This window comes from Saccopteryx leptura, chromosome 7 (assembly GCF_036850995.1).
Source record: "Saccopteryx leptura isolate mSacLep1 chromosome 7, mSacLep1_pri_phased_curated, whole genome shotgun sequence".
NCBI lineage: Eukaryota > Metazoa > Chordata > Mammalia > Chiroptera > Emballonuridae > Saccopteryx > Saccopteryx leptura.
Window position 1 is genome coordinate 37,082,671 of NC_089509.1, and position 27,980 is coordinate 37,110,650.

The 27,980-nt window shown below is 37.3% G+C and overlaps 1 protein-coding gene across 1 annotated transcript; it reads right to left on the reverse strand.

Moving 5' to 3' along the window:
• ARL5A (ADP ribosylation factor like GTPase 5A) lies at positions 1 to 27,963 on the reverse strand. The gene is made up of 7 exons (XM_066346541.1): positions 27,603 to 27,963; positions 17,841 to 17,901; positions 17,223 to 17,370; positions 15,112 to 15,195; positions 8,947 to 9,098; positions 1,113 to 6,817; positions 1 to 691 (listed from the first exon to the last, which is right to left on the reverse strand). Exons 1-6 carry the CDS (start codon positions 27,646 to 27,648, stop codon positions 6,769 to 6,771), a joined length of 540 nt encoding a protein of 179 aa, XP_066202638.1. The 5' UTR covers positions 27,649 to 27,963; the 3' UTR covers positions 1 to 691; positions 1,113 to 6,768.
• Positions 27,964 to 27,980: the final 17 nt, after the last annotated feature.

Here is a 27,980-nt window from a genome sequence, read left to right on the forward strand (position 1 = left end):
TGTGTGAATAATAATTATAATTAGCCCTTTCTAACAGAAAAGGTGTATGTAATAACACAAAGCAGAGTAACAATTTAACTTGTCTTTTTTTTTCCTTTTTACTCAGTAAAGCATAAAGCAGAGACAATACTTTATCCCAGGTTAACATGCAACTTAGAAAAAAGTTAATGTACATATTAAACATAGAAATTCACCAGTAAAATCTTAAATTTGTCTTTTGCCCCCAAACATATCTTGACATTATTCCCTTATTTCATTATAACCAAGGTCCTACCACTGGTCACCTGACCCAATGCCTTACATTTCGGTAGCTTAACATTTCAGTAAGTTATGAACACAAGAATCTTGTTACAGGTATAATAAAGTAATACATTTGTAAAGAACTGATTGTTCATTGGAGAAGCCCCTACTCCAATCTGCCATTCCCTCCTAACCTCAGCACCATCATAAATATCCCCCAACCATCCATGAAGCTGTCTTGTCAAGAAGGCCCCGAAACATTACTTCCCTAGGTGCCTACCACATCAGCACTTGGAATGTGAAAGCATCCAAATGCTCAGAGATTATCACTTTTTGCAATATTCCTTGACTGTAAAATTTTCCTAGGATACAGAGAAATAAGTTCATAAAATGATAAAGATGTAAGACAGAAAATTTGCTTCTTTTTTGCATACAAAGTTTGAATCAAAACCTTTTATCATGGGCCCTGGCTGGTTGGCTCAGCGGTAGAGCGTCAGCCTGGCGTGCAGAAGTCTCGGGTTCGATTCCCGGCCAGGGCACATAGGAGAAGTGCCCATTTGCTTCTCCACCCCCTCCTCCCTTCCTCTCTGTCTCTCTCTTCCCCTCCCGCAGCCAAGGCTCCATTGGAGCAAAGATGGCCCAGGCGCTGGGGATGGCTCCTTGGCTTCTGCCCCAGGCGCTAGAGTGGCTCTGGTCGCGGCAGAGCGACGCCCCGGAGGGGCAGAGCATCGACCCCTGGTGGGCAGAGCGTCGCCCCTGGTGGGCGTGCCGGGTGGATCCCAGTCGGGCGCATGCGGGAGTCTGTCTGACTGTCTCTCCCCGTTTCCAGCTTCAGAAAAATACAAAAACAAACAAACAAACAAAAAAAAAACCTTTTATCATGTTAGACATTTTTCGTATTAAATTTGTTGTAGTAAATGCAGTTTCAATTATGTCAATATACATAGAGCTCAACTGGGGAGGGTAAGTTACAGACTAGTTGGAATATATTTTCATCTAGGTTTCACTAGGAAAATATAATAAGCAAGAAAAACTAATATCTATAAGAATGTTATCATATTTAAATCAATTATAATTAGTAAAATGTATCTTGAGCACAAATTAAAATTAGTATACATTTTTCCATCTCTAGCAACCAAAAGGAGCCCTCACTAGATGAAAGCTTCCTCCTTGACGTGATATCTTGAGCATGAACCTAGAAAATACCTCTAAAAATGCTTTGCAGGTATCCCTCATTTCAAGGAACCACTCAGGGACATAATGTAAGAAAAGGCTATCCAAATCTAAAGAACTAGTTTCAAGCAAAAATAATTAGAAGAATTCTGTATATTATCAATGTAAGAAGTTTTGGGGAAGATAGAGCATACATTATAATCATTTAAAATTATACACACAATTCATTTTCCATGCAGGATGATTTAAAATATGAACACAATGTAAACTGTAAATCAATGAACATACAGTCAAGTCTATACCCCAAGAGTTTCCAGTCACACTCTATGGTTAAAAAGAAAAAGGAAACAGAAACAATATATGAAAAACATAAATTGGTTTTATCAAATATTTTGGTTTCTAAGTAGATCTAAACAAACAGGAAGGATTCTGGTGTGCACACACAAAATGGCTCAAGGTAAATGATACGTAGGACTCAAAATTGCTAACCACTAAATATGAGAATTAAGAAGCTACTTTTACACATGCAACAAACTTTTACTAAGGTTTTACAACACACAATATAATTTTCTGTGTGTTAGAACTATTTTTAAAACAAGAAAGAGTTCAGTTTTCTAGTCCCTGAATTAACATCAGGGTCACAAAATATTTGTATTAGGAAAGAGAGAAAATGGTTTCACTCATGTTCCCTTAAACTGGTTTGCTGAGGGTTTATGATGAGTATTTTTAATTTCAAAAATTTTTACTCAAATAAAGCACAAATTGAGAATTAGAAACCTGCAGGGCTGTGCCATCAGTAAGCTAAACATGCACATATAATTTATTAGAGGTTTTACAAATCAGCACAAATTATCTTTAGGCACTTCTTGAGTACAGATTATGGGAATTTTCTACCAAAGAACTATCTAGCAGGCAAGACCATAAAGACTGAAGCTTTAGTTTTTAGACTATCCAGCGCTGGACAACTGATAAGAAATGTTGCATCATTAATCCAGCTGTATCCTGGTACAATTTCTTTACAATACCACACATGATTTTAGATTTTAATAGAGCAGTTGCTTTTTAGCATCCAACATTTTCAAATTTTGCCTTTCTTTGCTCTACTCCACCATTTATGTATGACCGTATAATTATCATACATTCCTTGAGGAAGCACCATATCAAAGTTTTATTTTTGTGTAAGTGGAACTCGAAAGAATTATTTTGTATATTATGTCTACGTCTACACAGAGTCAACACAAACAGTTGATGATTTTTATATCTTTTAAAACCTATTTCAACAGGTTTATTTTGTAAAGATCGACTTCTCATTACCAGTTCCGCTAGATGGCTGTTTGTTTTTTCTTTAAGTAAACACAAGGAAAAAAATGGAATGTAGCCTATGGTTTTAAGGATGTAAAGATGTCTTCACGTTAAACACTATGTATAAATTTGGTTTGCCATCCTTTTCCAACTGATATTATTTGTACTGGTACTCTCCAAAATGTAACCCATTTTTTGGTAGTAGGAAGATAATACTCATAAATTAATTCTTTCTATGTCTAACTTTTTTAGCTCAAGGAGCTGGCAGAGTCTAGATAGTTCTTTTATCTTTCTGAATCTACTTTTCAGCATGTGAAGCAAAAATTAGGAAGCATTAAAATGTTAAATATAGTATAATTTAAATGACTCTTCTATGGCATTTGTATGCTGTGTACACAGCAAGCCAGTCTTTTGATGTACTGAACAACTTTCACAATACTCTCTAATGAGCAAAGTACAAATCAATAAATCAAGACAGCGGTGGGAGGATAGCAAAGAACTAGAGAACCTACTTAGGAACTAGTGGTTTGGGGAACAGTGAGTACAGTCCGAGTTGAGAATACCTCCAGCTCAGAGATAACCTATCTTCATTGTTGGTGAATAAAGATACAGGGGAGCAAGGGTTGGCGGAGCTATGGGAAAGCTGATCTTGAAGCAAGTTCCAGATTATACCAAGCATCCCCAAACTACGGCCCGCGGGCCGCATGAGGCTCCCTGAGGCCATTTATCCGGCCCCCCACAGCACTTCTGGAAGGGGCACCTCTTTCATTGGTGGTCAGTGAGAGGAGCACTGTATGTGGCGGCCCTCCAACGGTCTGAGGGACAGTGAACTGGCCCTCTGTGTAAAAAGTTTGGGGACCCCTGACAGTGGGAGGGAGCAAATTTAAGTCATGCAAAGAAACACTGTCCCTACCCAGCCTTGAAAGATGGATTGATGCCAAGATACAAATGAGAGATGATGACCCCAAAGTGTACAGATAATCTAGAATGTGCTACTATCCCCTATACAAAGCAGAACACACAACAGATATACACCCACACCCACACAAAAAAAAATTGCCTGCAGAGAAAACTAGAAAATTGTCTACAGTTTTTCTATTTACACTGATATAAACAAATTTTGAGGTTGTCTGTACTGTATGTGGTCGCTGTAGTTACAGCAATAAACATAAAGTGCCTACAAGAGAGGGAATAACAGAATCTCATGTCTAGGCATCTCAATACTCTACACAGACAAAAAGAAAAGAACTCGGGGACTCCCTGACTTTCCTCAATCTCCCTGCCCTACTCTGTGATCTCACTGTAACTACCTGCTAGGCACTTCATAAAGGCCAGAAAACAGAAACTCTTCTATTTTATGCCATACTTCTAAAAATCATTTAACTACCTGCATTAAAAATGCCAGTCAGCAGTGCTAAAGCATTTTTTAAGGCAAAATGTCATATCTTACCCTCTCTTCCCATCCCCCAAACTACCTGCCTTCACTGTATTCTTTTCCCATCACAAGAGCCAAAGATAGAACGGAAGATTTCAAATAAGAATCCTCAATATACCGTGTAAGATATATTTTATAAATGCTGTTATGACAAAATTCAATATACTTAAATGCTTATACCATATGGTTACTTTACCAAGATATCAAGAGAAGTCATATGACTTTCGAAATTAGTATCAAACACAGGACATTTAATCGAGCCACATGAACAGAGGTATGAAGCTTTGTTCTTTTCAAAGATGAGCACAATGGCCCAAAATAAAATGTTTCTTTACATCCAAAAGCAGCATGTTAAAAAACCAAAAGTATTGCTCTTTGCCTAACTCCACTTAAACTACATATAAATTGCCAGTCTGACTACTCATGAGGCTCTCCATCTTATTTGGAAGTAATACTGTTTTTGAAGCATTTTCATACATGAATTTATATTATTTCCCCAATTGCAATTTTGGTTTTATGAACAAGTATATAGGTAACACATTTCTAATACTTAGCCTAGAATGGTAGACTATAACAAGAAAACCATGTTTTGCAAATGTGGTATAAGATTTCATGCATTCTCATGATGCCATATCAATAGTCTACTACATTAAACCAACTCTAAGAATGTAGTGCATGCTTTAAACATCCAATTAGGATAGGTTTTAGCCAACCCCTTGATGACAAGGGGATGTGCTGGTAAGTTGTGGAATTGATGTGGTGGCAATCTAAGAGACTGAGCTGTGATTATTCAAATTAAAAATAAAAAGGATGAACTGCTGGGATACTGTATAGAATATTTTTCTCTGATGAAACTTAATATCTGTACCACAGATTTGAGTTTTTAAGGGAGCTTTTAACATATAAAAATTCCTTATGGTTAATTGATAAAAAGTATTATGAGACGAACATATGAACAAATAAAGCTTAGTAATTTAGGATTTACTTTCGTAAAAGCTGACAAGTAATAAAGTGTCATACTTGCATTTTGAACATAATAATATAAATATAAAACAAAACATCCAATGTTAAACACAGATCTCCCATGTACATCTTGGACTTAGATAATGAGTATTTTAATTTTGCATAAAGAAAACTTTCAAAGTTTTGTCAATGCTAATAGTATATTCTATTACTCCTCATCAAAATCTTCATCAGATCTAAAAGGCTGACATTGAAGTTATTTTTTCTTGAATACTCTAAAACATGCCAGTCTGGATTAGCATTCAGAGTTTTAGGAAACGAGTACCCAAGAGTATGTTTTAACACAGGTAACTGTTCATAGTCACAACAAAAATACCTTTGACTTTCAGATACTGAAAAAAAAATGCATTATGTCAATCAGTTTTTAAACCAAGTTCTTAAAAGCATTAAAAAAATGTGTATTTAATAATTGTCAAATAATACATTCATGTGGTGTAAGAGGATAAAACATAAAATGAAAAATTTCAAACTATTTCAAGAGTTAAGAAATAATCAACTTTCAAATTAGTAAGTTATCTTTGTTGCTTGGAAAATATGCTTTACTTTTAATTTTAAATTCACTTTAAATGCTTGACATATAATTTAATACTTAGGAATCTAGCTAAATTATTTGATAATATTTATGAGTTGATATTTCTCTGGGTAGACATTTCACACAACAGCTTTTAATCAATACTGAAAAAAATTAGTTGGTAATTTTAATCACAATTAATGATTGATTAATAGATTAATAATTTACTCAGTAATTTAGATAGCATAAGGTCTAATGAAGGGAACAATCTGATAACTGCTCAGTGTGCAACTGTGCCCATTAGTAAAGCCAAGAATCTGATAGCTATTCCATTCATTGAATTATGTTTCCATATATGTGATTTGATCAACAATAACAACAAAAACATAGGTACACAATGTCAATTTTTTTCCTTTTTTTCTTTTTTCAAAGAGCAGCTCAGTGATTTTTGGGGTTGGTTAGTACAATACAGAGAACATGGAGGGAAAGTACAAATTGGCACTTAACCCAATGCCAGTACTCATCTCATTATTGTTATAGTTAAGAATATTAATAATTTTTGTTATTCACTTTTCTTTAGAACATAAATCAAAACCATTAACTTGAAGTTGAGGTATATACACAATATATACACAACCTTATGCAAAATACTTTTCATAAGTAATATTACATTTTAAAATATTAGAAACGGAGTATCTATACTGATTTGTATTTTGACTTAATGGAACAAGAAGAGAACAACATTCAACTAAGGAGGGTTATACTGATAATAAAACTCTTAAAGTTAAACATGTCTTCCTCTCCTTTTGTACTTACCACAGGCTACACAATGTCCTGAGAGGATTCATTATGAGAAAAATGTCAATCACAGCTTTAAGACCTTGCTTTGGAAAAAACTAATGAGAAAGCAATTGGAAGGTGAGACTTCATCTTCATTTTCAAATAAGTGGTCTTAATTTTTTTTCTTATAGAAAAAACTTAAATCAGTTTACTATAAATATATCTGAACCATTAATTTTTGCAGCTTTCAGGAAAAGTCCAGTACTTTGTTTACACAAAGTCTTTAAGAAGAGGTCAGTAGAGATCATCTAATCTTAAGTCGTGACATCATCCATTCAAGTCCTTGGCATAATCTATACAGAAAATAAAATAATTTGATTAAATTCTCAGCTAAAAAGCTATAATCAGCAAACTGAAACAAGATATCACTTTTCATTTATCAAAACAAAAGAGATTAAAAAATGAATAATATTCAATGCTGGTTCTGTTGTGGCAAAGCCATCCTCTCAGACACAGTTCATCGTGCTCTTCTGTTTGTTCTCTCTATAGTGCCTAGAACACTGCCTGACACACAGGAGCTCAGTGATTATATAAATGCCCACGGAAAGTAAGTCAGCAATACATATCAAGAGTATTTAAAATATCAATACTCTCTCTTCCCTTTTTTCTACTTCTAAAAATATATCCTAAAAAATATGACACAAAGACAGACTTATGTTTAAGATTGCTCATCAAAGCATTTTTTTAACAGGAAAAAGGAACAGGAATTAGAGAGAAGTTAAACAAGAATTAGAGAGAAGTTAAGTTATGGAACACTCAAATAGTGAAATATTAAAAACTTACTTTCAAAGACTATTTTTTACAGTATGATAAAATGCTCATGACTTAAATGAAATAAAAATGGTAGAATACTATCTAGTACAGCTATGAAAACAAAGTATATGCATAATATGTCTGCTACATCTATACATTAAAACTTTTTGAAGAAAGTAAAATCTCAAATTGCTAATACCAGTTATCACTATTGAGCATAACCCAAAATACAGGCGTAGGCAAGAATACATCCATAGTTGTAATACAAATAATAATACAATAATAAATAACAATACAAGAATAAACTCTGCGTTTTGCACACTCACAACTATAAATCTACTTTTGGCCACCCCTGTATAAACAGATGTTCACTGTTGTAAAAGAATAAATGTTTAGCAAAAGGGAAACGGCTGTACATATTATGTCTCAACAAAATGAACAATTGCTATAAGGTATTAACTGTTATCCATGAGAAACTTTTATAGATGAGCAACTATGAAAACTCATTTTTGTGTGAATGTAAGTCTAACAACATAAAAGAAGACAAAAATAGGAGAAAAAAAGGCAATGAGGTAAATAAATGATTGTTTTGGTGTTAACCCATCCTGTGCTAAGCACTTTATAGCCATTATCTTAATATTTTTTCACAATTCTTCCATGTTATAGGAAACCAGGGTGTAGAGAGGTTAGCCAACAGAGGTAAGAGTCAAAATGCCGACCAACACTAAGAATTGAGACCTAGGTGGCGAGGCTACATCAGGGAAACAGCTCCAAAACCAAGCATTTTCACTTGCTGACTGCTGCAAACAGCTGTCCCTGTGCCCCAGGCTTCAGCCCTTTCCAAACACCGGAAGAACCACAACTCCAAATTGAAGACCTGTAGAATCCTCCATCTCCAATTTAATTCTTTTTTTCTCTGCTTTTAAATACATACATATCTACCACATTTTGGAAAAACAACAACAAAAAACATTATTTAGCTTGCTCCGCCTTTTAGCTTTTTATCCTATCTCTAACCTCCTCTATGCCCTCTCTAGCAATGGCACTCTCTCCATCTTTCTGGTCATGGACCTTATATTTAACAGTGCTGACAACCACTTTCTTCTTGAAATCCTTTCATTGCTGGGCATTTGAGTAGGGCAAAATTCTACTATAGGCACCTACCTAAGTTCAGGTTTCAGGTGCACAGTTCTACAACAAATGCAACAACTCCCTCTTGACAACACTGGTGGCAAAAGTCAGTATACCCAAGTTAGTGTCACATATGAATCCTATTTCAACTTCTTTATGCATAAAGTGAAAACTAATGATACTCTGTAAGGAAAACACTCAAGACAGCGCAGGCTCAGTAAGTGTTAGTTCCTTTCTTATAGTGGAAGTCCCACCACTATTAAGCCTGTTTTCTGACTCTCCAGTTCTCCATGACATTCTACTTTCTCTGAACTCCTACAACTATTATCTATATACTCACATATTAGTTCAGTATGATTATGTGAATATATGTTGTATTTTATTCTTTACAGAACCAATTTAAAAACTCTCTCATTGTAAACATGGACTATATCTTACATACTTTCCCTTATAAACATTCTGTACACCGTAACCTTAAAATTTGATTTTAAGAAGAAATTCCTATTTCTAAGCTAAAGACATGTGAAAGACTTCTTACCCCTCGCCAGTAAGAGCACAGCATGCCTGGATATGCCACTGGTGATCTTTAATAGAAGTTAGTTTCAAAAACTGAGAGATTTCTGCTACAGTCATGCATTCTTTAACATCTTGTTTATTAGCAAAAATCAGCAATCCAGCTTTCCTTAGATCCTATAAAAGCAAATAAAACTGTAAGGCGCAGTGCATTTTTTTCAGATATTTTTTTCAACTCAATGAGTATTTTTTGAATTTCTCAACTACTTGATATAAAAACATCTCATAACTCTTATACTGATACAAGGTAAATTTCAAACTGAACACATTTTAAATAAATCAGTCTATATTTGTATGAATTTATATATTTCTTATAGTTCTAGATTACATTTATGGTTCTAAGTGCTATATTTAACAATCATGTCTTCAAATACGTCATTTCTCATTTCCCTCAACCCAAAACTAGGTTTCTTTGGCTACTAAGAACTGCTCTTTAGCATGGCACTCAAGAGCTATTCAAAATTCTACCTCAATCTATACTTTATGTATAGGTTTCTTTAAAGCTAGTGCCTTCTAGGTGTATAAGAAAAAAACTAATTCATTACATAAAATGTATGCCTTAGAGACTTAGGGCTTGATTCTTAGTTGAGCAGTGCTATCCTAAACCAACTCGATTCATCTTACAAGGCCCAGCTCCTCTATCACTGTCCATGAAGATGTCTTAGGTTTGAATACTTGATAGGGCCATCTTGGATTCGTATTAAACTTATCAAATTTTCCAATTACATAGTAAGTTATACCATTTCAATTCTTTGACTCTGAAGCAAGTTCTTTAACTTTTCTGAATTGGTAGCTCATTACCAACATTTATTGAGTGTCTAACCCAGGGGTCACAAACTCGCGGCCCGCCGAACAATTTTGTGTGGCCCGCAGACTAATCCACGAAGTTCAAAATATTTTGGATAAAATTAAGTAAGCCTAGGGGCCTACTTGTATTTTTCATTTCTCTAGCATCCTAGCTAGATATTAGCTTAGTTAACAGCAGTTGTGATGCGAACTACAGTTTCTGGTCATTTTGTGACACTGAGTAAACTGCATGTACGATTGTGCTTGTTGTATTGATTTTTTTTTGTTTTCAACTGCAGTGAGAAAAGTGTTACGTAACAGTTGCCTTTTGTAGACCTAGTGCGGCCCGCCGAACGGCTGTGATCTTGCTCTGCGGCCCACATGCTGAGTTGAGTTTGAGACCCCTGGTCTAACCTGAGCAAACCACCCATTATATTGATACTAACCTTTCTCTAAATAAAATCTCTTTGTTTCTCACAAGATTGCTCTAAATTAGGCTTTACTATTCCCATTTTACAGATGAGGAAAATAAGCTTCAGGTGTAAGTAGCTCATACAAGGTCATCTAGCTATTCAATAATAGACCCAGTTTGAGCTGAGATATTCCAATTATAGTTGCTGCCCCATATCTATATAATGCTGATACCACCTACCTCTTAGGGACGTGGTTTCAATAAATGAATGGAAGTATTATTATACATTTATAGTACTCAGTTTAGTATTTGGCTTTTGGTTTACTTATTGTCCCCCCAAAAAGAATTACCTTTACCTTTGTGCATGTCCCTAATTGACTAGTATGTTTTACTTGCAACACAGACCAAGGTTCTTAGTCTCTTTCTTTTTTTTTTTTTTTTGTATTTTTCTGAAGCTGGAAATGGGGAGGCAGTCAGACTCCCGCATGCGCCAAACCGGGATCCACCCAGCACGCCCACCAGGGGCGATGCTCTGCCCATCCGGGGCGTCGCTCTGCCGCGACCAGAGCCACTCTAGTGCCTGGGGCAGAGGCCACGGAGCCATCCCCAGCGCCCGGGCCATCCTTTGCTCCAACGGAGCCTTGGCTGCGGGAGGGGAAGAGAGAGACAGAGAGGAAGGAGAGGGGGAGGGGTGGAGAAGCAGGTGGGCGCCTCTCCTGTGTGCCCTGGCCGGGGAGCGAACCCGGGACTTCAGCACGCCAGGCCGACGCTCTACCACTGAGCAAACCAGCCAGGGCCAGTCTCTTTGATTCTATTTGACCTCATTTTCTGTCCTAATCATTTTTACAAGCAGAACATCCCTGATAATTTATTGAAAGTTATAGACCTTCTCCTCATAAAAATGCACATATACTCAAAAAATAAGTTTATGTTCAATTTTAAGGTGTCAACAGACAACCTCAAGTCCATGGGCTAAGAATTCATAATGGATACACTCAGTGGATTAAACTCTGATAAAATTCTTCCTAAATATAAAGAGAACCTGTGGTGTTGGTGCTATGCTTGCAAGCTTTCTAGTTGTGCTGAACGCCATCTTTCCTCCTCCTGGGGATTTTAGTGGGATGTTTTGGTTTCAATCATGTGTATATGTGTTTGAAGCAGGAAAGTCTCCACATTATTCTACTCGTTTCATTGATTTCTTTGATTCCTTCTGATGTAAATAAAACCATAAGTGGCAAAAGAACTTACGTAAAGTATTTAATATAACAATGAAGACTGACTTAGTTACAGTGCCCTCTGCAGGATGGCAGCTATGGTGCAGTTAACGACAGTTACCTAAATAGCATGGTCAGAAAAGGAACTCTGGAACAGCAATATAAATAAAACCCATGTGCCGCAAGAATTTTTAAAACATGCAATACCTATTTGGTTGGGGCACTGACCTCTTTTCCCTTAGACTTTCAATTAAAAAATGACAACAGCCTACACAGTAGCCGTCAGTGTGAATGAATCAAAGTTATACCTATCTTTTTTGTCAGATCAACAAAAAAATGCAGTTATTAGTGCTGCAGAATTTTAATAAACAGTTTATGTGTGTCACGAGAAGAAGGTTGAAAATTGCTGTTCTAGAATGTAACTTTTAAGATTTCAAATTCAATTTGTTTCACCTATAGCTCAGTTTACCTGTTTAAATAAAAAGGCAAAATCTGAAAGGATGGACTATAAGTAGTGTATATATATTCATTATCAAGGATATTTTTTCTCTTACCCTCAATGGAAATGGAACAGTAGCAGTAGTTGATATGTGTCTGAATCACTGAGTAGATGGACTTTCCATGGATTTAATTCCTATCTTCCTATCTTCCAGGTTTCTATATCTCATGCTAGTGTCTGTTGCAATCTTTTATCTAGGTCAAGATTGCTATTGCTAGCATGTTCAAAGAGCAAAAATTTTGACAACAGAAATACTTGGCACAAGTTAGGAAACATGAGGCTATATTATCTTATTTATAAATAATCTATATTCCTCACTTTTAGTGATTAAATTATTTGAAGAAGTCCCTGGACTATGATTTGAAAAGTGTAAGAAATAAAGCCTTTTACTGAAAGGTCTCCAAGACAAAAACAAAACAAACAAACCAAAAAACAATATATACACCCATATTAAATATCTTTATTGATCTCACAGGCTCAAATGTTTTTATTTGGGTTTCTTGATTTAAAGAAAACAAACCCAACAGCTATTTTACCTATTTTCAAGTATTTAGAAAAAGAAAATAGCCCTTTAGCTTTTAATAAATAACCTCAGAACTAATTATGCATTATGATAATAGTAAAAATGAATTATATTGGATTAAGGCTGTTCATCAACTTGACTTAACAAGAGGTCAAAGTACAAGGTGAACAGCAGTGACCTTTTGTACACCAGCCATTTTAAACACTTTTAAAAACTTTCTGCTGCATATTACAGATTTCTGGTCTTAGGAGTTAAAAAATATTTTTTAGTTTAGTCAAGATGAATAATAGGACATACAAGATATATTTACTTAGCATCTTCTTTATGCCATATGTAGTCGTCAAATTGTATCTCAAAGCTTCATTTGAGGATAATTCCTAGAAGTTGAGTCATTCCGAATAAAATTTCATCTGTCCTTTTGTGTTTGGAACTATTTTAAGATTCACGAGCTTCAAAGTTTTGCACTTCATTTAAGATGAAGCCTTCAATCACATTTAAAAACATTTTAGACCTGGCTGGTTGGCTCAGCAGTCAAGTGTCAACCCGGCATGTGGAAGTCCTGGGATCAACTCCAGGTCAGGGCACACAGGAGAGGCAACCACCTGCTTCTCCTCCTCCCCCCCTCCCCTTCTCTCTCATTCTCTCTCTCTCATCCCCACCCCCACCCCACACACACACAGCCAGTGGCTTGACTAATTCTAGCAAGCTGGCCCCTGGCACTGAGGATGGCTTTGTGGAGCCACTGCTTCAGGTGCTAAAAACAGCTTTGGTTGAGAGCATGCTACAGATGGGCAGAGCACTGGTCCCAGATGAGGGTTGCCAGGTGGATCCTGGTCAGGGCACATGCGAGAGTCTGTCTCACTATCTCCCCTCTTCTTACTTAAAAAAAAACAAAACAAAACCAAACATTTTATAGTTTTGTATTTAGTAATGTATATAAAGATTGATCAGTGATGGTAAGATTTTGTTGGTTATTGTGATATGCATGAAACATCTGACTAACCCCAGGCCCAAAATTTGTTTTTCATTAATACATTTTTGTTCTCCAGAACTCTATTTGGCTATTCTTGACCCTTTGAAGTGTCAGGCGTCCCCAAACTACGGCCCACGGGCCGCAATTTGGCCCCCTAAGGCCATTTATCCAGCTCCCGCCACACTTCCAGAAGGGGCACCTCTCTCATTGGTGGTCAGTGAGAGGAGCACTGTATGTGGGAGCCCTCCAATGGTCTGAGGGACAGTGAACTGGCCCCCTGTGTAAAAAGTTTGGGGACCCCTGCTCCTACCTTCATTTGTAAATACTTTCCTCTCTGGTGATCTCCCTGGTCAGTATCCTCTCACTTTCCAAGTAGGACCTATTTGTCAGTTGGCCCCAGCAAAGAGCCTGAATGATGGGAATGCTAACCCTCTGGGCCTCAGAGTATTCATCCATAACAGATGAGGTTTATTGACCTGGCCAAGTTAATGCCACCAGCAAGTAAAATTCAGTGACTTTATTTGAGCCCCACTTTATATACTGATCCTGCTACATATTGGCCAATTAGAGTAATAACCAAATAGGAAGGCTATCTATTAATAGAGTAAAAAAATATAGCCAGACAAATATGTGTGTCTTAGTTTTCTTTTTCCGAATTCTTCACAGAACAACATAAAAGAACCCTTTGGTATAAACTGAAAAAAATTTTCATTTTTGTAAAATATAAAAAAAGAAATGAAAAAAATCTTTAGTGGGTCAACCTCTTTTATAGCTTGTTTCCCAAACTAGACTCACAATGTTAAACACATAAAACAACAGCAAGATGTATCTGAAAAAATAAGCCGCAAGGGGTTTACCACGGTTGCCCTAATCAGTCCGAAACAAGGGAAAGTGCATCTTGGTGGGCATGGTACCACCAGGAAAACAGAAACTTCAGTTCACATAACCACTTCACTAGCTTTCCGTAAGTCCTGACCAGGAACATACCAAAACTCTTAATGCAAATCAGCAAATCAGTACTAAAAATATATAAAATGCTATTACAAAGATATCCCAGTTTTCTTAAGCTTTATTAAAATTCCACTAAAATAAAAATTATACAATATACATTTAAATATTCATTTTTCTATTTCCATCTATAAATGACTTTATTTCATTTTTAATAAAAAGCATAAAAATATAATTAGTTGCCACTATAGTAAATATGATTTTATAGTTACTATCATTACTGACTATATTATTCAATTTATTTCATTTTTAATTTATGCTACCAGTAATATTTCTCAACTACAACGAAAATGTGGATAGTCATATAGTTTTGTTTAGTCAAAGGACAACACAGAGAAACATATAAGCAACATTCAAATATTAATCTAATAACTGAGTTACAATCAAGACTTGCTATCTCATTTCCAATGATAATCCTCTGTATAATTAATCTATTTAAAATGTAAAAGAAAAGCCAATTTAGGTATTTTTGCTTAGGAAAACTTCTACACCAAATTTATTTGGGATACATGAAATAAAATTCAAATGATTTCACAATCTTTCTGCTGCTTCCAGATACGCTTCCAATTTGGGAAGTATCAAAATTATAAAGCAGCCATGTCCAGCAGATAAAAAATTTCTTTAAAAATTTAAAACAGCATCCTCATGAGAAGGTAAAAAGAAAAAATGTGACAGAAATATCCCACAAACACATCTTTTGCCAGAATCGACTTACCTCATGAGCTAACATTTTATAGAGTTCTTCTCTAGTTACAGAAATCCTTTCTCTGTCTGTACTGTCCACAACAACTATTACAAACTAGAATAATTACAAAAAAAGTCATTAGTAATTATATAATTTGATATTTGTAAACTTTACAAAGTACTTTTTGATTTATAGGCTGTAACTATCAAGAAATTAGAACTTTATGGTATGGTATTACTGAAAAACCAGACACCTACTACACATAAAGCCTAAAGGTCTGATCCATTTCTAATTTAAATATATTTACTAAATTTTAAGAGAAAAGAGAATATATGCTAACATTCTATTAGTATAGTCTGCTAATATTTTAACCAATATATAACATGTTTATTTCCTAACATAGTATCTTTAATGCTAATAAGACTTTATCCATATTAGTATAATACCTGAGTTACAACCAAGACTTGCTGTATCTGTGAAAAATTAAAATCTGATTTCTAATGATAATCCCCTATATTTATACAGTATAAGTCAATAAGAAAATATATATTATAGTCCTAAATTTAACTTACTTCTAGACAGATATTATTTATTAGTATCAATTCAAAAATCCAAAAGGGCAAGTTATGGGAGTAAAGTAACATGTCAGTTAAAAAAAATTAATTTTTAAATACTAACAAATTGCAAGAATAAATTTATATCTCACTTCTATAATAAATGGCACCTGCTACTGGCAAGCACAACTGTTTTCTGAACTAACGATGAGAGTGGCATCAGAAGATGTAGGAAAAACTTGTAAAGGAGCTGTACAGAATGGGCTATACTGCCCCTCTTCCTCAACTCCATGCCTGCCAACAGGGAAAAGGAGCAGATAATAGTCACTTTACTATTGCATCTGTGATGCCCAAGTTCATTTTGACTGTATATTATTAACATGCACTATTTAGAACTAGCTTTTCATTTCCAAATAAACCTGTCATTTTCACTCTTTCCTATTCTTCAGATTTCATGAACCTTAAGGCAGATGGATAAGAAAACCCCTACTTTACCTCTTCTCTCATTTAATACCTTGATATGTAGCTTTATTACTGTAAGTCTCCTTCAATTCCAAGGTATTTTAACAAAGCTATTAATTTTCAAAGTATTGCCATGAATTTGATACCTGCAGTGTTTTATTTAGGAATAGTAGCCATATCTACTTTCTCCAAAAAAACCATGTTATAAAGTGTTGGGGGGATCAGGTCATTAGAAACACTTAATTTTGTCTTAACCCTTTGAGTAGTGAGTTTTTTTTAATACTCACTGACCCCCGGGAGTGTATTTTTTTTCAAAAAATGAAATTAGTTCCAGTTAGTTTTATTAACTTAAAATCATCTTTGTTTGATAAACAATTTATGGAAACAATAATAACATACATTTGCCATTTTTAAATGTTGCCTTACATATTTTTAAAATAAATCAATCGTATTCTGGATGGTCAGGAGGCATGAAGATGTACATGAACATTTGTACTACTCAAAAGGTTAATGATAATATTCATCTCTGTACACATTTGGACTTTTATTAACTCAGCACTATAAAACAATATAATCAGCACTATAAAAACAATTTTCACAGTCTTTCAATTTACATGGTCTATATAATAAAGCTCTGAAATGTCATCTGTCTGAAATTTCCTCTTGGGAAATAACATATAAATAAAAACATGGTTTTGTCCAACTTGTTTTAAAAACAAAAGAAAAAAATGTTAATGTGTAATTGTGTTGCATAAAAGAAAATAAATACTACTATTTTGGCCAGGACTGAAACCACCAGATTTTACCTAGATTTCCTCTACACAGAAATAAATAGTATAAAAAAATGAAATTACACATTCCGAAAAACAACTACTGTACTTAAGTTCTGGGATCAATACACAATCAGACCAATCAATCACCAATTCTCCTCCCTAAAGGTTCAATGAGAGTGGCTATACAGAACACTGACCCTGAAACAAGGAATCAAAGATTCTACCATGTTTAAACTTTACTTATAATAACATACAATGATATTCCAAGAAGATTAACTATAAGAGTTCATATCTAGAAGGTGCTTCCCAAGCATTCTGCTCACTGAAGTTCTAGTATATTAAAAAACATTACCTCTGTGTTAGTATAGTAAGTGTTCCAGGAAGAACGAAGAGACTCTTGGCCACCAATATCCCACATTAGGAATCGTGTATTATTAATCACTATCTCTTCTACATTACTTCCTATTGTAGGGGATGTATGTACAACTTCATTCATAGAACTGAAAATAAAGGTTCAAATATATTACAATTAGCAAGGAAGTTAGATTGTTTGAATATTTTTCTATCAAGGCATAAATCAGCCTGAGCTCCTTTTGTATGTCATACCCAAATGTTCCTTTTACAGTTAAGTAGCTCATCAGAGTGAGCTAAGGGTTTAAACAGAGGTGAAACGAGGTAGTGGACTATCTGCAATACTCTAGATTCATTCCAGGAAACTAGACAAACACTCTTCTTCTACTTACTACAATACAAGCAAAACAATCGGACAATATGTTCAATGAAATATAAATGTCAACTCTCTAGAAACAGTTGCTAAAATTTGGCTCCTGGTTTATAGCCAACCTGCTTCTTACAGAGTAACTGAGATTCCATATAATTTTGTATTGCTTTCATTAAGCAAATACCACCCAGGCAGAAAAAGTAACTATAACCAATAAAATTTAAAAATTTTGAAGTACTTAATACTTACAATTGGTAAAGGATGGTAGTTTTCCCTGCATTGTCCAGCCCAACAATGATAACTTTGTGCTCTGAAATAAAACACCAGTGATTAATTAAAAACAAAAAATTTTAATACCCTATTTCATCCATTCTTTCTATCGATGGTATAATTCGGTGCATGGCACTTTAACCTTCTTGTAACTCAAAAGAATATCCTAGCAAGACCAGCAGAAGTGCACCATTAGTCTCACCTTCCCCACCCCTTCTGGAGAGCAGCCTGAAACTTCTTTGGAGGGCATTCCATGATCCAGAGGATCTTCAACCTCTTCATCCTGTGATGCCTGAACACCTAGAAGCCACACTCATTACCAACTTCATCCACTCTCTCCCAAGACTTATCTTTAAGTTGTCCTGTGCTTTTACAATAAAGCACCAATGGCTGTTTTTTAACAGCTTCTTAATTTTAAGGTATAACATGTGGGTCACAAATAAAAAGAAGACATTTGTGAAATGAGCTCAAAGATAAAGGTGCCAACTCAATGGTAAAAAGCCAGTTTATTCACCAAAACAGTTAGATTATTCACACTTTTTAATACAGGCATACATCAAAATATTGCAGGTTTGGTTCCAGGCCACTACAATAAAGGGAATATTGCAATACAGTGAGTCCTGCTCATTTTTTGGCTTCCCAGTGTATATAGAAGCTATGTTTATAAATACTGTAGTCCAGTGGTCAGTAAACTCATTAGTCAACAGAGCCAAATATCAACAGTACAACGATTGAAATTTCTTTTTTTTTTTTACAGGGACAGAGAGAGAGTCAGAGAGAGGGATAGACAGGGACAGACAGACAGGAACGGAGAGAGTGAAATTTCTTTTGAGAGCCAAATTTTTTAAACTTAAACTATATAGGTAGGTACATTGTTATTAACTTAATCAGGGTACTCCTAAGCTGGCCTTTGCTAAACACTCAGGGGGCCAAAGAGCCGCATGTGGCTCATGAGGCGCGGTTTGCCGACCAAGGCTGTTAAATATATAATAGCATTGTCTAAAAAATAACCTCTTTACATTAAAAATACTTTATTGCTAAAAAACACTAACCATCATCTGAGCCTTCAGTGGGTAGTAATCTTTTTGCTGGCCTCGATTTTGATGGCTGCTGACTGATCAGGGTGGTGGCTGCTGAAAGTTGGGGTGGCTGTGTCAATTTCTTAAAATAAGACAGCAATGAATTCTGCCATATGGATTGACTCTTTCATGAACAATTTCTTTGTAGTATGTGATGCCCACAGAGCTTCTTTCAAAATTGGAGTCAATCCCCTCAAACCCTGCCTTGACTTTATCAACTACGTTCATATAATATTCTAAATCCTTTTTTGTCATCACTTTCACAGCATCTTTACCAGTAGATTCCATCTCAATAAAATACATTCTTTGCTCATCCAGAAGAAGCAACTCTCCATCCATTAGTTTTATGATGAGATTGCAGCAATTCAACCATATCTTTAGACTCTACTTCTAATTTAATTCTCTATTTCTACCACATCTGCAGTAACTTTCTCCATTGAAGTCTTGAACTTCTCAAAGTCATGAGTGAGGGCTATAATAAACTTTTTTCAAACTCCTGTAAATGTTGATCTTTTGACTTCTTCTCATTAATCATAAGTGTTCTTAATGGCATCTAGAATGGTAAAACCTTTCCAGAAAGCTTTCCATTTCCTTTGCCCAGATGCATCAGAGAAATCACTACCTACGGCAGTGATAACCTTACAAAACATATTTCTTAAATAAGACGTGAAAGTTAGTCCTTGATCCACGGGCCACAGAATGAAATTTGGGTTAGCAGGCATAAAAACAACATTAATCTTATTGTACATCTCCATCAAAGCTTTTGGGTGACCAGGTGCATTATCACTGAGCAGTGTAATATTTTGAAAGAAAATTTTTTTTCTAAGTGGAAGGTCTCAACAGTGGGCTTAAACTATTCAGTAAACCATGTTGTTTATAAAGCAAAGGCAGAGTAAATTTAGTATAATTCTTAAAGATTCTAGGATTTTTGGAATGGTAAATAACCACTGACTTCAACTGAAAATTGCCAGCTGCCTTAGCCCCTAATCAGAGTCAGCCGGTCCTTTTGAAGCTTTAAAGCCAGGCACTGACTTCTCCCCTCTAGCTATGAAAGTCCTGGGTAGCATCTTTTTCCAATATAGAACTGTTTCATCAGCATTGAAAATCTGTTGTTTAGCACAGCCACCTTCATTAATTAACCTGATATCTTCTGGATAACTGCTGCAGCTTTGACATTAGCACTTGCTGCTTCACCTTGAACTTTTATGTTATGGAAACAGTTTCTTTCCTCAAACCTTATGAACTATATAACCTCTGCTAGCTTCAAACTCTTCTACAGCTTCTTCACCTAGAATTCAAAGGAGTTACAGTTTTCTTCTTGAGTTAAGGCTTTGGCTTAAGGGAATGCTAAGGCTGATTTGATTTATCCAGACCACTAAAACTTTTTCCATATCAGCAATAATGCTGTTTTGCTTTCTTATCATTTATGTGTGCATTGGAGTAGCACTTTTAATTTCCTTTTAAGAACTTTTCCTTTGCATTCACAATTTGGTTAATGGTTTGATGCAAAGGCTTAGCTTTTGGCTTATCTTGGCCTTTTTTTTTTTTTTTTTTTTTTTTGTATTTTTCTGAAGTTAGAAGCAGGGAGGCAGTCAAACAGACTCCTGCATGTGCCTGACCGGGATCCAACCGGCATGCCCAGCAGGGGCTGATGCTCTGCCCATCTGGGGCCGTCGCTCTGTTGCTCCGGAGCCATTCTAGCCCCTGAGGCAGAGGCCATGAAGCCATCCTCAGCACCCGGGGCCAACTTTGCTCCCATGGAGCCTCAGCTGTGGGAGGGGAAGAGAGAGATAAACAGGAAGGAGAGGGGGAAGGGTGGAGAAACAGGTGAGCTCTTCTCCTGTGTGCCCTGACTGGGAATCGAATACAGGACTTCCACACGCCGGGCGGATGCTCTACTGCTGAGCCAACCAGCCAGGGCCTATCTCGGTTTTCTACATGCCTTCCTCACTAAGCTTAATAATTTCCAGCTTTTGATTTAAACTGAGAGACATGCAACTCTTTTCTTCTCCTTCACACTTAGAGGTCACTGTAGGGTTATTAATTGGCCTCATTTCAATATTGTTCTCAGGGACAGGGAGGCTGTAGGCAAGACACAGAGATGAGGGGGCAGCCAGTAGATGGAGCAGTCAGAACACACAGAACGTTTATTTATTAAGGTTGCTGTCTTACATGGATGGGCATTGTTCATTGCACCCCCAAATAATTACAATAGTAACATCAAAGATAACTGATCACAGATCGCCAGTACAAATAAATAGTAATGAAAAAGTTTGAAATAGCCTGACAAGGTGGTGATGCAGTGGATAGAGCATCGGACTGGGATGTGGAGGACCCAGGTTCAAAACCTCAAGGTCACCAGCTTGAGCGAGGGCTCATCTGGTTTGAGCACAGCTCACCAGCTTGAGCCCAAGGTGGCTGGCTTGAGCAAGGGGTTACTCGGTCTGCTGAAGGCCCATGGTCATGGCACATATGAGAAAGCAATCAATGAAAAACTAAGGTGCCGCAACGAAGAATTGATGCTTCTCATCTCTCTCCCTTCCTGTCTGTCCCTATCTATCCCTCTCTCTGACTCTCTCTCTCTGTCAAAAAAAAAAAAAAAAAGTTTGAAATGTTATCAGAATCACAAAATGTGACACAGAGACACAAAATGAGAAAATGCTGCTGAAAAAAATGGCACCAGTAGACTTGCTCAATGCAGGGTTGCCACAATCCTTCAACTTGTAAAAAACACAGTATCTGAGACATGCAATAAAATGAGGTATACCTGTACTAAATCAGCTTCTTTTGATCATCTTTAGGCTTTTTTCACCACCCAACCTATTTCTCTTATTACCAAAATGGAACAATAGCCTATGCAAAACAAATTTGTAGCCAAAAAGTAGTAAAATGTACTTCAAAACAAGTACTCCACAGAACCTAAAATACTATATGCAAAATAAGAGATGTTATTATGGGCAAATGTAATACATTTTTGACTATTCCAATTCTTTGATGCATGTGATTCATTACAAGTTTACCGCTTAGTATGATTTCTCTTTTGGAATATCTATGCTACAGCATTCTTGCACTTACTCCTATAAACCAAAACAACTATACACTGTTACAATATTGGATGGAGTTTTGAGTTATCCTTTAGGCTTTACTAATCATCAGTATTTTACTGTTTTATCACAAAAATGCTTCTAGTTTCACTATTTCCTTTTCATACACCCAAGCAGCCAACCAGTTCTATTTATTGCCAGTTCTTAGGAGTGAATATATTATATATTCCTCAAATGGCCAGTTAGTAAATTAGGTTAAGAACAAAAACAAACAAAAACCATTGTCATATCAGAGGCCTTCTATCTCTGTGAGTCATATGAAAATCAGAAAACACAACACTAAGACAGATAAATTGAGAGCCATCCTGTTTCTTCATTCTCATCTCATATCCAAACTATCACTTAGCCCTATTGATTCTATTTCACAACAGCAAAAAATCGATTTCTGTCAGGGTCACCATAGTTTTCTCAGGCCACTGCAGAGAGTCTGGAATAAAGTGCTTAATACAGTATGAATAGATAAATAAATCTAGAAGTTATAAAGATTAGAAGGGAAATAACTGAAATCATTATATATTAAAATTTTCATTTTCAAATCAAAAAGGATTATTAATAAAAAACAAAGTTTGAAGATAAACTTGCTATTTATACCAACAGTAGTTTCAGGAAAAAAATACCAACATCTCTTTTGCACTAAGCAGTTGCTGAAAGAAAAGCAATTTATACACGGCAAAAGTAGAGATCCAATCAGAAAACAGAAGCCACACAATAGCGTGAAGTTGCAAAGTTTAGAGAAAATTATTATTACAGGGGTTGGGGTAATGACAGATTGGCTAATAAGAAATAACTGTAAGATGAAAGGAATGACAAATACACGGAGCCTTTACTCCTGGGGCCGACACAGAACTCCCTCCAGTTCCCAAGGACTGAGCCGCAGACTTTGCTGGAGGCCTGGCTATGGCTCACTGACCACCGGAGATGTAGCTGTGCAGACTCGCCGGCGGCATGCTGAAAATCTCCCCCTCTAGGCTGCTGGGGAAAGCTGTTCACTGGGACGTATTTTGCCAGAGGGTCTCCGTTCTGAAATCAACTGTACTGGGTGCGCCAAGCATTGCTGACTGCTGACCACTATGCACGCCAAGAACCAGCTATTGAAGGTGTTCACACTGTAAGAGCAGGACAAATCCTGTTGAGAGCACCCTTTACCCAGGAAGAAAATCGTTTCCTCTTGCAGTGTCCTTCCAATGCTAGCTACCAAGAAAGTTTAACATTCTGTCAGCTGGCTCCATATCCGCAGAGCATGTACAGAGTTAATTTGGAAAAAAAAAAAAGTTAATTTGGAGCTAAAATTTTTAATAACTGGTAAAGCCCACCCCTTTGGCTACTCAGTTTCTATACGGTCTCTTCTATCCCTTTAATCTTCCATACAATAATAAGGAAACAACAGAAACAGAGGTGGCTTTCCTAGCACCAGGTTCTGGCAGCAGAAGTAGTTTCCCCAGAACTCATTTATCACTTACATTTTTTCTAAGAACCACTCAGAAAAATGATGCAAGGTTATCAATGGGAAAATTTCACTTCTTTCATTGTTCACATTAGTGTCAGAAAGCTCTTCCCTTTATCTAACATAAATTGTTCTTATACAAAAAAATGGGTTTTTTTGACAGCACTAACTCAGGCACTAGACATAAGATTCCAAGCTACCACTTTTAATAGTAGTACCTTAAGCAAACAAGTTACCCAATGTTTCTTTGCCAGTACAGAATGGGGAGAATACCTACTTCATAGGGTTGCTATGAAGAGTAAATCAATGAAGTGAAGACTAAATCAACTAATCTGGTACACCATTCCTAACCTTGCATAAATCAGTAAATGTTAACTGCTATTTTATCGATAGAGATGGAGTTAGACTATTTTCTGTTTCTCCAAACAAGAATGAATGCTCCATAAAGGCAGGAGGCTTTTTCTGTTTTGTTCCAAGCTTTATGCTCGCCACTTATAATAAATAGTTACGGATACAAAAGAGGTGCTCAAAAAATATTCATTTAATAAATAAACCAAACACTGATCACACCCCCTTCTATATTAAAAGATAGTAATGGCAACTCTTCAAAGTCCTAAAAACTTAGTTTAGTAACTGCAGAAGTTAATGGGGGAAAAAGATACCAATCTCCTCTTTGAAAAGACAAACGTAAGCGACATATTTCTTCAGTGTTTTAACTTGCCCGAATTTGACATGACCAGTTGTATGGCTCAGGAAAATCACTCCAGGAGAACCTCAGTTTCCTCTTTTCAGTAGAAGAGAGTAACTCCTTCAAAGGACTGTTGAAACCTTTTTTTAAGTGATGCATACAACAGCATCTAGAACAAAGTTTGTACTCTATTTTACTTAAATACATATTATCTAAATGCAAACTCTGGTTTTTCAAGTTTGGCTATTATGTAATTAGCTTTCACTGTGCATTCAACCTATCTAAACTTAAACTGAGAAAGTTCTAAAGGGGTTTCAGAAAAAGAGATACCATACAGTTTAAGTTTCGTCAGCATTGCAAATTCTAGAACTCCCTCAAATTTTCCTTCCAAGAGTTTATGAAAAGACTATAGCAGGGGTTGGGAACCTTTTCGGCTGAGAGAGCCATGAACGCCGCATATTTTAAAATGTAATTCTGTGAGAGCCATACAACGACCCATGTACGTTACACATTATCCAATAAAAATTTGGTGTTGTGCCCTGGCCAGTTGGTTCAGTGGTAGAGCGTCGGCCTGGCGTGTAAAAGTCCTGGGTTCGATTCCCGGCCAGGGCACACAGGAGAAGCGCCTATCTGCTTCTCCACCCGTCCCCCTCTCCTTCCTCTTTCTCTTCCCCTCCCGCAGCCGAGGCTCCATTGGAGCAAAGATGGCCCGGGTGCTGGGGATGGCTCCTTGGCCTCTGCCCCAGGCGCTAGAGTGGCTCTGGTCGCAACAGAGCGATGCCCCGGAGGGGCAGAGCATCGCCTCCTGGTGGGCGTGCCAGGTGGATCCCAGTCCGGCGCATGCAGGAGTCTGACTGTCTCTCCCTGTTTCTAGCTTCAGAAAAATACAAAAATAAATAAATAAATAAATAAATAAAATTTGGTGTTGTCCCGGAGGACAGCTGTGATTGGCTCCAGCTACCCGTAACCATGAACATGAGCAGAAGGAAAAGAATGGATCGTAATACATGAGAATATTTAATATTTTTAACATTTTTTTATTAAAGATTTGTCTGCGAGCCAGATGCAGCCATCAAAAGAGAAAATATCTGGCTCGTGAGCCATAGGTTCCCGACCCCTGGACTATAGGATGTTCTGTATCTTTTGAGGATAAAATACAGCATCCAAGATATATCTAACTTAGACATATCCAATTTAATAGAGAATCAAAAAGACTAACAAGAATCTGAAATTAGATTTAAAGATGAATATTTTGAAGAGTGACTCTAATACCATAACTACATCATTTAGCAGAAAGGAAAGTTTATTCAAATTTCACAATATTGACACCTAAATTTCTAGAACTTAACTTCATTTATTCCTCTTTCTATTAATTTCCCAGCACTGAAATAAATGTCCAGTCAAAAATTACCACAAAATACAGGTAACAAGAACACTGTATTAGGTTTTTAGTGGTAACAATGCATACACCCTAATTTCTTATTATTGGCAAGTAGCTACTGGCAAAGCTCTAATTCATAGTTAAGTTACAGAGACAAATAATTTTATCATTGACTCAAAATAGAAAGTGGCCTGACCAGGCAGTGGCGCAGTGGATAGAACGTCGGACTGGGATGTGGAGGACCCAGGTTCAAGACCCCGAGATTGCCAGCTTGAGCCCAAGGTCGCTGGCTCGAGCTAGGGGTTACTTGGTCTGCTGTAGCTCCCCAGTCAAGGCACATATGAGAAATCAATCAATGAACAACTAAGGAACAGCAACGAAGAATTGACGTTTCTCATCTCTCTCCCTTCCCATCTGTCTGTCCCTATCTGTCCCTCTTTCTGACTCTCTGTCTCTCCCACAAGGAAAAAAAAAAGGATATATATCTAATTTTCTTGCAGTACCAGAGTCAACTGACAAGCAAAGCCTAAGTTTTATAGCAAAGTTGAAACTAGCTTCACTTTAAAAATGATACAAAAGTATGGGTGTTAAAATTAGAATAGATCTTACTATAGATATCAACAATTTTATTACAATGTAAGCTTCAATATTTCACTCAGAGATTAAGTTTTCAAGACTTGTAGGCACTACAGTCAGAGACAAAATCTCTGGTGAGAGTATCTAGCGCCGGATAGGTTAAGGGACTGACTAGCTCCTACTCTCCCTCACTCAACCTAAACAGCTAGCCAGAGTGAGTGTGTATTCAAACTGGTTTTCTCTACTTTATGAGAAATCTGTACAACAGAAAAATAATTGGAAATATTGCTTTTCCATTTAGTATCATGTGAGCTACACTATCATCTTTATTTTTGAAAAAGATACTCTAGAGATCAGAAGTTTGAATTCTGCTACTTCTGGTCACCCTCTCATAGAGGTGAGGCTGAATCATGAAGGAGATGGGGTTAGTGGTTGTATATAATAGATGCCACCATTCACTAAGTCTTTATTGTAAAACTTTGGGATGTGACACCACCAGCAGCTTACACAAGAAACAAACTAAATTACTGGCAGCAGGAATGATGAATCACCCAACCTGAGTTAAAAAGAAAAAGTACACCACTATTTGTATTGTATCTTAATGACTGTGGAGACTTTTTGTTAAAATTGCATCCTTTCCCTAGTTTTATACTCATTTTGTAACAAATTTTTAATAAACCTGATATGCATTTCAAGGCAATATATGAGTTTAGGTTAATTTAACCATCCCTATATGATAATACACTCTACAATTACTTGGTAACTTGGTAGTCACCAACCATTAACAAATGTTTCATGACATGGCTTTTACATGCTTTAAGTGAAACACTAACATTTTTAACCAAACTCTACTTAAATAAGCAACAGAAGTAGAAAAATGACCTTAAGCTTAACCTTAAACACAGATATACATATGGCAAACAGGCAGAGATCCATCACTCCTCAGGAACAGAAGCGTGTTCCTAAAGCCGGTGGAGGGCAGAGGCGGCTCATAAACCTGTACTGACAAGAGCGATGCCTCGTGTTTTCCGCATTCTGCCACCCTCAGTCGCTCCGCGGTGTGGCTAGGGCCAGAACCTGTAACCTTCATCCCCGAGAGCCCCAGCATTTCTCCGTAGTGTGCAAACCCAATTGCTGGAGGAAAAGGGGCTGGAAGGTAGGCCAGGCTGTGCCACTCAGGGAGTCAGACACGAAATCTTTTCTATTTCTAACCGCAATCGGAGCAATGGGTGTATTTGCGGAATGGGTTTCTTTGGAAGGTCCCCTGAGACAAAGGGTGGTGAGCCGGGAACCATCCCCGAGCTGGGAGTGGGACTCAACAACCCAGGACCGCACCTCTCCAGCTCGCAGCCCGCGCACCGACGGCGCGCGCCCGCCGCCCACACTCCGGAAGTATTTGGAGACCCTCCTTCCCCCGGCCAGGGTTGACCCTCTCCTCCACCCGTACGCCCTCGGTCCGAGCCCCTCACCCTGGTGATTGAACAGTCTCCATATCCTGGTGAAGAGAATTCCCATTCTCAGGCAGCGGACCCCCTCCAGCCACCCGGTCCGCCTGGCCTCCCCCGGCTCAGGCTGACGGAGAGGAGAGACACGCGCCGCGGCCTTCGCCTCCGCTGCTCCCGCGCTGGCCGCCGGCCCGCTTCCTAGGAACCGGAGGGAGGCCGAAGCCCAGGCCACGTTGCCGCGCGCGAGGCCCCGCCGCTGCCGCCGCGGCACCCGCCTGGCTCGCGGACATCGCCGCCGCGTTGTCTGCGGCGAGCCTTGCGGGCCACCGTCCTCCCCCAGCTCCTTTTGGGCGGCTGCGGCGGCGGCGACCACGCGGGCGGGGGAAGTGAGAGGCGGGGCGG

Excerpts from the sequence above, each read along its gene's own strand:
- ARL5A (XM_066346541.1), bottom strand. The coding sequence starts at position 27,648 with ATGGGAATTCTCTTCACCAGGATATGGAGACTGTTCAATCACCAGG. Across the intron at positions 15,196-17,222 it reads CTTACTATACTAACACAGAG|TTTGTAATAGTTGTTGTGGA; the intron begins GTAATGTTTTTT and ends TAATTATTCTAG. Across the intron at positions 9,099-15,111 it reads ATAAAATGTTAGCTCATGAG|GATCTAAGGAAAGCTGGATT; the intron begins GTAAGTCGATTC and ends TTGCTTTTATAG.